General features: G+C 43.6%; 1 protein-coding gene across 1 annotated transcript in view; it reads right to left on the bottom strand.

Annotated features, from left to right (window-relative positions):
- Positions 1–7597, bottom strand: part of LOC310698087 (uncharacterized protein) — a 99219-nt gene extending 91622 nt beyond the window's left edge. Inside the window, exon 1 of the mRNA XM_083484849.1 lies at positions 7548–7597. Coding sequence (XP_083340975.1) covers positions 7548–7565 — 18 coding nt within the window. The 5' untranslated portion in view covers positions 7566–7597. The remainder of the gene's footprint in view (positions 1–7547) is intronic.
- Between the last annotated feature and the right edge of the window lie 6854 nt (positions 7598–14451).

The following is a 14451-nucleotide window of genomic DNA, read 5'->3' as shown; positions in this document are numbered from 1 at the left end:
TGTGGCTGTATTTTTGACACAGTTTCCTCTCTTTCCACCAATCAAGGGTGGGCCAAATGCTTAACACCAATCAACAGTGTGATGCAGCAGCAGCAACAAAAAAGCTAACACTGTTCCAGGCTGCATCAACAGACGTATAGTGTCCAGATCAAGGGAAGGAATAGTTCCTTGCTATTCTGCCTTGGTCAGACCACACCTGCAATACTGTGCAATTCTGGCCACTACAATTTAAGAAGGATGTTGACAAGCTGGAACCTGTGCCAAGGAGGGCAACCAAGATTTTCAAGGGTCTAGAAACCAAGACTTATGAGGAACTGTTGAAGCAGCTGGGTATGTCTAGCCTGGAAAAGAGGAGATTTAGAAGAGATATGATAGCCATCTTCAAATATCTGAAGGGCTGCCCCATGGAAGATGGAGCAAGCTTGTTTTCTCCTGGGTTAAACATAATCCTACACATTTTTACGTAGGAGTAAACTGCATCGAGCGCAGCAGGCTTTGCTCCCAAATAAGAAGACATAGGATTCAACTAATATCCACAACAACCAAGGATAACGTAAAAGAACCTCCATGGCCAGAAGAAATCTACCCTACCCAAAAAGCCAGGGATTATCCTGTAGAACTTCTGCCTGCACCTCACCTTCCCCACAGAAGCTAAAGGCACCATGGAGGAAGGGATGGGACGTGGGGCGCTCAAGCCAAAAAAGCAGCGGCTTTGCGTCCTTTTTTTGCGTTGGAGTGCGCGCGGCCAACACAACCCACCAACACAACCCACCAACGTTGTCGGGCACACGTGCCCAGGGCGCGAAGGGTTCCGCGCGTCAACTCAGCCTGGCCACCAGAGCCAAGCGGGGCTGCGCTTCGCCCCTGCCTGCCCTTGCCAGGAGAAGCTTGGTCGGCAGGCAAATCCCGCGCCCCCACGCTGGCCTGGGACGCGCAACGGCTAGTCCAAGCCGGGTCCTGGCGGCACTCAGGGCCGGACGGGGTTCCCTGCGTGGGGGCGCCTGGCTCCCGCCCCCTAAAAGTTGCGCGCTTGGGACTACCCTCCCCCGGCCCAACCCCACACGCCACTGCCCAGGTCCATACACACGTGCTCTCCGCATTTTCAGACCCGACTCTTTCCCTAGCCCTGCCTGGAAATACTGCGGGTAGAGTAACCCTGCCCTCACTCCCCCCCCCCCACACACACACAGACACACCGCAAAGCAGTCCTTCCTCCTGACCGGACACATCCCCAAAGCCACAACGAAGTTGCTTGGCTGAGCGAGGCGGCTACCCAAACCCCACCACCACCACCACCACCCGCCCCTAACCCCCGCCAGAACCCTACCTACCCCAGGACTCTCCGCCGTCCCGCAGCACTTGGAAAAGGGCACGGATGCGCGCCGCCCGGATGCTGAGCGGAGCCGCGGCCAGGAGCGCATCCTTCGCCAAGGAGGAGGAGGCGCAGGAGGTGCAGGAGCGAGCGAGCGAGCTCCAAGCACCCATTGCCACCCTCCCTCCCGCAGCGCCAGGCAGATGGAAGTAGAGAAGACGCCGAGGACGCCCCAGCTGATAGAAACAGAGATCTGAAGCCCCGCCCCCTGGCCAGTTTAAACTCCAGCGAGTTAAAGGGACTCTGCTTCCCCATTTCACCCCCACGGGACCACGCACCCTCCAATAAATTAAACCCCCTATATCTTGCGAATACACGTGTATTCAAGCTTATAGCCTGGTTCCCCAAGGAAACCCAAAAGACCCCATGGCCGCCAACTTTTCAGCCTCCTCCAGACCCTGCCTTGAGGCTCCATTGTTTCCCTTTCTGTCCCCGGAATTGTCACCTGCAGATTTCTTTCTAGCCCTGCGTTTCCCTTAAAGGCACAGGCACACCTGGCAGGCTGAAAGACAGCAGGTTAGCGAAGGCTGACTTAAGCATGCAGGTGGGAGTCACAGGCACGGCAGAAAGATACAGGAGCTTTGGCAAAAATCTATAATCTAGAACAGTGTTTCCCAACCTTTTTTGGGCAAAGGCACACTTGTTTGATGAAAAAAATCTCGCGGCACACCACCATTACAGCCCCGTGACGTCAGCGCGCAGCGTCACGCCGGGAGGGACGCACGAAAGTGAAAGTTTTCAATTTTTTCCCCTCCCCCTTGCCGGGGAACCTCCAAGCTTTGGGGGTGGGAGGAGGCAGCAAAGCGAGGGACTGAGGGACGGCGGCAGCTGAGGCGGCGGCGGCTGTTGTGGTGGTGGCGGCGATAGCGGGCGGAGGAGGGGGCGGGTGGAGCAGGAGGGCGGCCGAGGCCGGTGAGGGAGTAGGGTTGCCCGGGGCTTGAGGAGCCGTCGCCGGGAGTTGCTGCTGCTGTTTTTGCTGCTGCTGCCCAGACATGCCGGCCTCCTCCTCGTCCACTGTCTCGCGCTCCTCCCTTTTGCACGCGCTGCCCCGCCGCCGCCCCATTGGCTGGGTCCTGTCAGCTGATCCTGTGTTATTTCCTGTGTGTGTGTGAGAGGGGAGAATGGAGAGAGAAACCTCGGCACCACCACCGCGGAGCCGCCCCCGGCTCGACGCGGATCCTCGCCGCCGCCGCCTCTCACCGCCCCACTCGCCCGCCTCCCTCCCACGGCACACCAGCCAACGTCTCACGGCACACTAGTGTGCCGCGGAACATCGGTTGGGAAACACTGATCTAGAACATCCGGCGTTTAGGGTGGCGATTCTAGGAAAGACCAGCTGTCCGTCTGGGTCTTCTAACCAGCAGTCACACAAACAAGAATTAAGCTGTAAAAGTTTTCTGTTTCTTATTCGCCTCTCTGCCCCCAATCTCAGCTAAATAGGAGCTGACACTACGCAGGTGGGAGAAGATGGCACTCTGCACATTCTCCTATTCATTGGGACTTTGGGACCCTGGCTGAAATTAGCTGCTAGCACACACTTACAGTGGTCCCTCAGGTTACATACACTTCAGGTTACATACGCTTCAGGTTACAGACTCCGCTAACCCAGAAATAGTACCTCGGGTTAAGAACTTTGCTTCAGGATGAGAATAGAAATCGTGCTCCGGCGGCAGCAGGAGGCCCCATTAGCTAAAGTGGTGCTTCAGGTTAAGAACGGACCTCCGGAACGAATTAAGTACTTAACCCGAGGTACCACTGTACAGTACTTGGGAGTAAGTCCCATTGGACTCAAGAATAGTAACTGTGATTTTAGAAAAACTACAGTGTTTAGAGGAGTGGCTGGTTTAGCAGACTTGGCTGCCACTGAGTGCTACAATGTTCCTGGTTTGTTTTAATTGTTGCATTGGTGACCAGCTCAAAGTGAAGAAGCCTCCAAGCCTTGACAGAAACATGCTAGGAGAACCCATGAACTTTGGACACATTACCCACATTGGAACAAAAGAGGGCAAATTCAGGAACAAATGAATTCCAAAGGAGGCTCCAACAACAATAATCCTTCAACTGCAAAGGTGTCAGATGTCTGAATGAGAGAATGAAATGCCAGTTTGGGGATGTGATGCTTTCAAAGCAACTGGCTGTAAGGAGGAGAACGGACCAATTTAATTTCATACATTGTTACCTATATTGAGACTACTGATCTGCTAGTAAGGCTGCGAAATGCTAAATTTAATGCCACCTCTTGTTTCTGCGGAAGCCTGTTCATGTTGGAGATTGAATCTTGACATAACCATTTAACTATAGCGTCATGACCACAATTGGTTGTCTAAAAGCAGCATTGAAGATGGTAGCTACATTTTAATTAACAACTCCACTAAAGATCCCTCAGGTTTTGTAGTTCTGCTGGGGGATTAGAGAGACTAGGCTACACTGCTTTGAATTTAGAAAATTGCAGAGTGATTCACAAACTTTGGCTCCCATAAAATAAAAACCTTCCAGTAAGAATCTTCAATTAAAAATCAAAAACAAAAAACAATAGTAATTGTGAAGCTCCAACACCTTCTGAACGCAGGACGGGCACTTAAATTCTAAGAATTAACCAAACTGCAATGTTTAAAATGTCCACTGTTTCTTTGCAAAAGTGGAGGATAGGGAGAGAATCAGAACAGGTAAGGGCCACACTACTTTTCACTCTTTTAATTAATCTGAAGAAGCACAAACTTGAGGAATATCCACTTTATGAAATCATGCTTGCCTACTGAACTTTTGAGAGCTGATCTAAGACATTTTGCTGAGGGAAAAGGAGTGGCCAGTTTCTTCTAGCACACAAGGCAGAAAAGCAACAAACAATGGGTAGGCAAACTAAGGCCCGGGTGCCGGATCCGGCCCAATCTCCTTCTAAATCTGGCCTGCTGACGGTCCGGGAATCTGTGTGTTTTCACATGAGTAGAATGTGTCCTTTTATTAAAAATGCCTCTCTAGGTTATTTGTGGGGCATAGGAATTCCTTCCCCCAAAAAAATTTAGTCCAGCCCCCCACAAGGTCTGAGGGACAGTGCTCTCCTGCTTCTCGTCCATAAAACATACAATAATAATAAATTAAAATCAGGAACAACCTGTTACCCCTCTCAGGGCATCTAAAATCAGGTGCCTGAGGCAGCCATCCTATTTTGATGATCAGGAACCCACAGGTAATACTCCTTAGCACCTCTATGCAAATAAAACACTCCTCCCCTTCCAGTTCTGCTGCACAGCTGTTTAAAGCACTGCTTTCCCCTGAAAAGTAGCAGCCTTGCTATTCCTTTTCCTGCAGCATCCCATGCTCCCATTTCTAGGAAGGCCACTTCAGCTTCATCTAGCGCTCGGTCTCTTTCTTCACTGTCTTCCCAGTGCTCCTGGGCAAGCTCTATGGGCTCGCTGACATCCCTGAGGCCCATAGACTATTCTGCCAAGTACAGGGCAGACTATTTCCGCAAGCTGAACAAGGAGAGGGAATTCCACTACTCTGTCATCCAGTTCAAGCTGAATCACATGGTTTCCATGCTGCCTAGGAGGGGCAAAGTGGCAGAAAACTACTGTATTTTTCACTCTATAGGACACACTTTTTCCCCTCCAAAAATTAAGGGGAAATATTTGTGCGTCCTATGGAGCAAATGCAGGCTCCATGGCTTCAGTGAAAGCAACGCAAAGCCTCCAAAGTGCAGAGGGAGCGCTCCCTCCACGCTCCGGAGGCTACGCATTGCTTTTGCTGAAGCCAGGAGGGACTCCTGGCTTCAGGGAAAGGAACCCAAAGCCTTTAAAGCACAGCAGGAACTCGCGCTGCACTCCAAAGGCTTCAGAGTTAGCTGTAGAAAGCCTCCGCAGGGCAGCGGGGTGCCTTCATCCAGCTGCCCTCCGGAGGCTTCGTGGACTGTCCCAGAAGCCTCCTCAGGGCACGGGAACAGCAAGAGGCTATCCCAGAAGCCAGATCCCTCTTGCTGTTCTGGCTTCTGGGATTCATTTTTTTTTCTTGTTTGCTCTCCCCAAACTAGGTGCGTCCTATCGTCTGGTGCGTCCTATAGAGTGAAAAATATGGTACATAGGCTGCCGCCAAGTGAAGTGCAACTTAAAGCCTAGACAGCGGATCAGCACAAGCCTCATAAACCTCAGAGACTTTACACTGTATTCAACAAATGTCTGCTTCTCAGAAATGGGATTGTGAGAGCTGGCACATATAATTGCCATACAGGGGGTGCTGCTGGCTTGGCGGTGGTGTTTTTTTTAACATGGCCATGCCATGGAGAAGAATGGTTTTTAATGCCAAGCCAATATGCACATTATGCCTTGCGGCACAAAGGTAGCCATCGCATGGAAACACCTTCACGTTGCTCTTTGTGGCTTACATTTTGTGTGCGTCACTTGTAAGTGCTCCAGCCTTCACACTTGGTCAGTTCTGTACTGCCCTTACAAATGTTGCTTTCTAGTGCTTTTTGGGTCTAAGAAATCATGGGCTAACTTGCTTTCATCAAGGGACTATAATATTAGATGTTTAGAAAGTGGGGGGGGGAGTGTTTGCAACTGTCACTGTAGCATTCATCTTTTAAAAATATAAACTTTGCAAGTTTTTGCACAGTTTCTGTATGCACATCAGCTATATGTATAAATAAATCATCATCATCATCTTTATAACCCACCCATTTGCATGGCTTTCCCAAGGGACTCTGGGGGACTTACAGCATATCTAAAAACATCCGGCATTAAAAATCTCCTGATACACGGCTCAGGAGATCGAGAGGGAGAAGAAAGAGAAGGCAGGATTCTCTCTCTGAATAATACAATGTTACCTTGGGTTAAGAACTTAATTCGTTCTGGAGGACCGTTCTTAACCTGAAACTGTTCTTAACCTGAGGTATCACTTTAGCTAATGGGGCCTCCTGTGGCTGCTGCGCTACCACCGCACAATTTCTGTTCTCATCCTGAAGCAAAGTTCTTAACCCAAGGAACTATTTCTAGGTTAGCGGAGTCTATAACCTGAGGTACTACTGTACTATATGATTTCCATTCAAATGTTTAAGTAATAACATATAACATACACACTAATATAAGCATCATCAAAATACCAAATAGAAGTATAATCACAGCGTGCCAAGCCAAATTTAAATGTTGGTCATGGTAGGGTTGTATCCTGAAAATATGTCCCACCAATGGTACTATGAAAGATAGTTACTCCTGAGCAGGAAAAGAAGTATCCTGACAGTACTGGGATACTGGAGCAGGACCTAGCCCCTGTCACACATCAAAAGTGGTGAAGAAATTCATGACAGAGCAGCAAATACAGGTACTTGATTGGCCAGGGAATTCCCCGGATGTACATCCCATTGAGAATTTGTGGGCTATATGCAAAAGTCACCTCTGGGCTGTAGACTGTACGACTATGGAGATACTCATTCAGGCGCTGATTCAAGTGTGGTACAGGGATCCAAAAATCAACAGTGACTGTTCGAAACTAGTAGATTCCATGCCAAACCATGTTCAAATGCTGCTTAAAAATAGTGGAGGTCATATCCGTTACTAATGTACATCTATGTGAGTTTTGTACAATAAACTGCTGTACTAAAGTCATTGTTTCAATTAATTTGTACAGCACATTGTTATGTGTTTAGTAAGACATGGACACACACTAGAACTGTTCACATTACTGAACCTGAAACATGTCAACCCCCCCTTAATTCAGAGGGTGCACAATGTGAGTTCCTGCACTAAAACAGCAGTGTTTGCTGTGATACCAGATAAATAAATCAAGTTGACTTTCAGGTAATACTGTCTAGTATTGCCCCTAGGCTATTGCTTCTAGCTTTGGGATGTTCTACTGATTTTGACCTGATTGAATATTATTTTTCAAATCAGTACATATTAAATGTTTGGGGGGAATTGAAAGGAAACCCACATCCCACCCACCTTAGAAGTCCACAGCTGGTTAAAAGACAAAGGGCAGGTTAAAAAGGAATTACTCATTTTGCTAAGCTCTCATATTAACAGCTTCACCACATTTCAGAAACTCAGGAAGAAGGATAGGTGTGTGTGTACTTCCTGACCCTCTGAAGATACCCAGCCTCGTGTGCCTAACCCCAGCTGGAAGGCCTTGGGACTTCTCAGCAGAAGCTCCACCCTCCTGGAAGAAGACCCACAATGTCACCTACCTTGGAGGGCCACTGCATTCTGGGTGGCAAGGAACTTCAACTCCATACTGGCCGATGGGAAGAGCAGCTCTATGATGGAACAGTAATAAATAGAATTATTGACGAAGAAAAAGAAATTATTGACCCAAAACAAATCAAAGAAAGATTTATAAAATATTACAAAACTTTATATAAAGTAGAATTGAAAGAGAAAAAGAAAATCCAAAAATACCTATTAGAAAATAGATTACCAGATAAAGAAGAAGAAGAATATTCAATTTTAAATTCAAATATTGAACTTGAATAGATCAAAAAAGTGATTAAAAATATGAAGGATGGGAAATCACCGGGACCAGACGGAATTTCAGTAACATATTATAAAAAAATTAGAGAAAATAATAACACCCAAATTTAAATTAATTATGAATGAAATTTTAGACAAAGGAGAAATACCCAATTTGTGGCAAGAAGCATTGATAACCCTTATCCCAAAGCAAGGTATGGATTTGAGACTTATAAAAAACTACAGGCCAATATCTTTATTGAATATAGACTATAAAATATTTACTGGAGTTCTTGCAAATAGAATTAAAACTCTGCTAAAAAGGATAATTAAAAAAGATCAGGCAGGATTTTTGCCAGCCAGACAAATAAAGGAATATGCCGAAATGAATCCAAGAAATTTCAGTGCTTTTGTTAGATGCTGAAAAGGCATTTGACAGTGTCTCTTGGAAATTTATGATTAAAACCTGCAAAAGTTTAAATTTAGGTAAAAGAATTATGAATGGAATTCAAGCAATTTACAAAAAAAAAGCCAAATTAATCCTAAACAACGAAATTACAGAATAATTTGACATCGAGAGAGGGACATGACAGGTATTTCCTTTATCCCCACTCCTATTTATATCAATATTAGAAACTCTATTAATAGCCCTGAGAAAGGACGAAGAAATAAAGGGCATATCTTGGTACACAGTGTTACAAAGTAAGAGCATTTGCAGACGATCTGATTATTACAATCGAAACACCAAAAGAAAGTATAAAAAAGCATTAGAAAGAATGAAAGAATTTGGCGAAGTAGCAGGATTCAAATTGAACAAAGATAAATAAAAATTGATAACAAAAATATAGGCGAGAAAGGGGAAAAGGAATTAGAGGAAACAACAGGGCTAAAAATAGAAAATAAAGTGAACTACTTAGGGAAATGGATTACAAATAAAAATATAAATTTATTTAAGGATAACACTGGTCAACAACAAATTTGTTGTCTGGGTTATTTCAGTTGATTTAGGACGAATCCGATGCGCGGAATCCAAAAATCACATTGGTTTTGCTCAATCAGGTCAAGTTTTTGAGCTATGGCCACATGTCGTATTTTTACGTTTTTGTTCACATGTACGCTTGTGTGGAGCATTTTAGAAGAAGTTGGTGGGGGTAAAATGCCATGTCGAATAATTGTTTTGATTGGAAATGATTATTTTAATGACAAGAAGTATTCAGGTCCGATAGTTCTGGATGATTATTTCGAAAAGGGATCAGTTTGAAGTCATAAAACCTCAAAATCTTCCATAAATTGGTGTGCTGTTGATGTGACCTAGATCAACAGGAAAAAACCAGAGCAGCTTCAAGTATCCTGATCTTCAATCAGCACGTCGTCCTGTAGCTCATTGTGATGAAATTCCAGTGCCTATCTTCGGAGAACTTCCTGCCATTAATGACAAAGATGCCTCCAGTGTTGAAGGACATGAAGAAGAAGAAGAAGACGTGGTTCTTGAAGATGATGCTCCACATCCATTTTCCCAAAAGGAGTTGGATGATCTAGTTCGTGACCTCAGCTTGTCAAAGGACTCTGCCGAACTGTTGGCATCCAGATTGAAGGAAAAAACCTCCTCTCTGACAGTGCTCGCATCAGCTTCTTCCGCAACAGGCATCAAGAGTACCTCCGTTTTTTCTCGGAAGAGAAGGACTTGGTGTACTGTGCAGATATTGCGCAGCTTCTGCTCAAGCTTGGAGTGCCACAGTACGAACCCAAAGATTGGAGACTGTTCATTGACAGCAGCAAGCAATCACTGAAATGTGTTCTGCTACACAACGGCAACCAGTTTGCCTCTATAACCCTGGCTCACTCGAGTACACTGAAGGAGAACTATGAAGCGGTGAAGTATGTGCTGGAGAAAATTGGTTATGATCAGCATAAGTGGTTTATTTGTGTTGACCTGAAGATGGTGAACTTTTTGTTGGGACAACAGTCTGGCTTCACCAAGTACCCATGTTTTCTGTGCATGTGGGATAGTAGGGACCGTGCTCATTACACGAAGAAGGACTGGCCTGTGCAGGAGGAATTGGTGCCTTGCAAAGAAAGGAACGTCATCAACGACCCTCTGGTGGACAGAGACAGAATACTCTTCCCACTGCTGCACATCAAGCTCGGCTTAATCAAGCAGTTCACCAAGGCTCTGCACAAGGATGGTGACTGCTTCACTTACTTGTGCCAGGCTTTTCCAGGATTGACCATGGAGAAGTTGAAAGCTGGCATCTTTGACAGTCCTCAGATCCGTCAGCTCATCAGAGATCCAGAGTTCGGAAACTCAATGAATGAAGTGGAACTGGAAGCGTGGTAGTGGAAGTTCTTCTGGTAGTGAAGAACTTTCTTGGCAACAATAATGCCAGAAACTACGCAGAACTTGTCAACAACATGCTGACTGCTTTCAGAAACCTGGGCTGCAACATGAGCGTCAAGATGCACTACCTATTTTCACATATGGACCGGTTTCCTGAGAACCTGGGTTCAATGAGTGACGAGCAGGGGGAGATATTCCATCAGGACATGAAAGAGATGGAGACCAGGTATGAGGGTCGCTGGGACGCAGTCATGATGGCTGACTACTGTTGGACTCTGAAGAGAGACCTCCCTGCCGCTGAGCATTCCAGGAGTTCCAAGAAACGGAAATTCAAGCCCTGAAGTTTGAAAAATGGTGAAGCAACATGCAATTTACGTGTACTTACCTTTATCAATGCCCACCATTCAGTTTACAGTAAACCTGACCTGATGGAGAGAAACGAATGCCATGCCCTGATTCAGCAATGCAAAAATACCCTAAATCAGTTGTAGAAATCTAGACAACATTCAAAAAGTAAAAAATTGTTGCCCAGTGTAATTATATCAAAAAATGGAAAGAAATTAAAGGGAGTATGGATAAACGGGGAAAACTAAAATTATCATTAGGAGGAAGAATATCTATGATTAAAATGATGATACTCCCCAAAATTCTATTTTTATTTCAAATGATTCCAGTTGTATTAGGAACTAAATATTTTATAAGCTGGCAAAGAGATCTTGCAAATTTTATATGGCAGGGGGGAAAGTCAAGGATAAAATTAGAAGTCATGACGGGCCCAAAGGAAAGTGGAGGATTCGCAGTGCCAGATTTAAGGAAGTATTTTGAGGCAGCGTGTTGGTGTTGGATAAAAAGATAATGAAGATAATGAAGTCCTAGCACTAGAGGGTTGGGACAAAATATACGGCTGGCATGGCTATTTATTTTATGACAAAAAAGAACAACATAAAAAATTATAAATCACATAGTAAGAAAGGCTCTATTGGATGTCTGGGAAAGAACAAAAGGAAAAATTATTGAGAAAACTCCCCAATGGGTTTCACCAGTCGAGGCAACCACAACATTAAAGAGTAATGCAAAAGAGACTTGGCCAACATATAGAGAAATATTAGAAGGTGCAGACAAAAATATTAAATTAAAAACTTGTGAATTACAAACATTTGGAATAAATTGGTTACAATATTATCAATTAAAAGCAACATATGAAAAAGACATAAGAAAGGGGGGATTTGGAAATAAAACTTCAAAATTAGAAAAGTAAAAATTGCAAAGTGATCAGAATTACTTGCAAAAATGTATAGATTAATAATGAAAACCACCTTAGAACAGGAGACAAAAGGGGGAAACATGTTAAAATGGGAGCACGATTTGGGATATGAGATATATGTGGAAAGATTGAAAACTTTTTGGGAGAAAAACCATAAATTTTACTGTGTGTGATTTATTAAGGGAGAATTTCAGAAACATTCACCACAGATGGTACCTAACCCCTGACAGATTGTCAAAATTAAATAAAAGGAACAATGACAAATGTTGGAAATGTAACAGAACGAAAGGTACGTTATACCACATGTGGTGGACTTGCCCAAAGATTAAAACCTTTTGGGACATGATCCATGACAAAATAAAAAAAATGATAAGGACATCAAACAGAAAAAAGGAAGAGGCATATCTATTAGGAATTCTAGATAAAGATATCCCAAAAGATGAAACTAACATTTCTATACGCGACAACAGCGGCAAGAATTTTGATTGCTAGCTATTGGAAAGAAGACAGCATCCCAACAAAAAGAGAATGGTTGGGGAAACTTTGCAAGTACCTGGAACTACCAAAACTGACGGATATAATAAGGAGAAAACCCAAAACTATGGTTATGAAGCAATGGGAGTTCTTAAATGATTATTTACAAAACAGGGCTCGACAACAAAAATCTGGTTGTGTTTAGAATAATCTTGTGCATAATATTAAAAATACAAAGTGAGACATTAAGGAAAGCCAAAGGGAAAATATGAAGAATAGAGGATCTGACAAACGGATTATTAAAAACGCGTGAGGCAAATGGTGGAAGTCTTTTTAAAAAACACACACTTTACTTAAGGTAGATAAGGACAAGATGAAAGTATACAATTAAATATAAATATAGATGGGAAACGGCTATGTAAAGTGAATACTTATCTACTTTAAAACATTTTCACCTATGATTTTTTCTTTTACTTCTTTATTTTTTCTTTGATTTTTTTGATATCTTATCTTTCATTTCACTCCTTTATTGTGAATAGCATTTTATAGAGGTATATATAACTGTAAATATGAAAAGAGACAAAGTATTCTCTAATTTTTTTCCTTGGTTATATGTATTTTCATTTTCTTTTGTATTTTCTTTTGTTGTAAATATGTATCTTTTCTAATTTGTACTTAATAAAAATTAAAATTTAAACAAAAGAAATTGAAAGCAATTGCAGGCGGAAGGGAGGACACCTGAGGACACCTGTGACAACATGGCCCTCCATGCCAGCTGAGACCGAGAACGAAGCAGCTAAACACCAGATAGCCCAATAAAAACCTGCAATTTCTGCAATCTACCCCCCCCCGCACTCTTTAACCTTAATCTAATTCTACTGCCTTACTCCCACCACCACCACACTCTAGTTCAGCGCAACTCCATTGGTTCAATAGACAATACAATGTGAGAGACACAGGGCAACCCGGACGGGTTGGCAGGGAATCACCCTATACAGTGGTGCCCCGCAAGACGAATGCCTCGCAAGACGGAAAACTCACTAGACGAAAGGGTTTTCCGTTTTTGAGCTGCTTTGCAAGACGAATTTCCCTATGGGCTTGCTTCGCAAGACCAAAACGTCTTGCAAGTTTGTTTCCTTTTTCTTAACACCGTTAACACAGTTGCGACTTGACTTCGAGGAACAACTCATAGAACGCAGTGTACATAGTAGCCTTTTTGAGGTTTTTAAAGACTTTGGTGATTTTTGAAGCTTTTCCAAAACTTCTTTTGCAGCCATTTGGTAAGTTAAGCTTTTAAAACTTTTTTGGGGGGGTTTGGATTTTGGGTTGGGGTGTTTGGAATTCTAGGACTTGGTGTTGGGAAGGGGTTTGCAAGAATCTGGAAGCTTCTGTGTTTTGTTTCTGCATTTTTATGATTTTCTGTGACCATTGGGCCACTCTGCTGTTTTTTTAAAAAAAAATCTGGATTTGAATTTCTGTGTGCTGGGTGGCTGGGGGAACAGTTGGGGAGGGGTTTGCAAGAATCTGGAAGCTTGTGGGTTTTTTTCTGCATTTTTATGATTTTCTGTGACCATTGGGGCACTCTGCTGTTTTTTAAAAAAAAATTCTGGATTTGAATTTCTGTGTGCTGGGTGGCTGGGGGAACAGTTGGGGAGGGGTTTGCAAGAATCTGGAAGCTTGTTTTTTCCCCTGCATTTTTATGATTTTCTGTGACCATTGGGCCACTCTGCTGTTGTTTTTTTAAAAAAAATCTGGGTTTGAATTTTGAAATGCTCTTTACAGTATGTGTGACTTTAAAGAGCACTTAATAAACTCTTGTTGTACCAAATTTGGCTTTGTTTGGAGTTTTTTTGACCATAGGAACGCATTAATTGATTTTCAATGCATTCCTATGGGAAACCGTGCTTCGCAAGACGAAAAATTCGCTAAACAAAAAAATTCATGGAACGAATTAATTTCATCTTGTGAGGTACCACTGTATTGTAGATAAGCAAGATGGCTATCTTAAAAGCAATTACATTAAACGTGAAGAGATTGGGAAACCTCACCAGAAGACAATGCATCACTTCATATATAAACACCAAAACTGACCATGCCTACCTTAACGGATGAGGAACAGGAATTCATGGACAGTCCTATCACCGCAGAGGAAATAGATATAGTCCTCAAAAACCTCAAGCCACACAAAGTTCCAGGCCCAGATGGCTTTACAGCAGAATTCTATTGGAAATTCAAAGAACCCCTGATGCTCTACATGACCCGCCTATTCAATGATATCATAAAAGGGGGGCCCTTCCCCAAAACCTGGACCTACTCCAAAATAGTCTCCATCTCAAAAACACTGAAAGACAGCCTCAAAGTAGAATCAGACCACCCAATCTCATTCATAAACCAAGACGACAAGATATTTATATTAAACTTGCCCAAACGCCTAATCATTTTCCTATACAAGTTAGGAGCCCCAGAAGAGACTGGCTTCATCCCTGGTGGCAATATAACAGACCCCATCAGGAAACTACTGAACATGATTGAACACAGCATGGCATCTAAATGCCCACTGAAAATT

Source organism: Podarcis liolepis, assembly GCF_965112155.1.
Source record: "Podarcis liolepis genome assembly, chromosome: Z".
Taxonomy (NCBI): domain Eukaryota; kingdom Metazoa; phylum Chordata; class Lepidosauria; order Squamata; family Lacertidae; genus Podarcis; species Podarcis liolepis.
The sequence above is the reverse complement of the archived record's forward strand: the minus strand, read 5'-3'. Positions and strand labels throughout refer to the sequence as shown.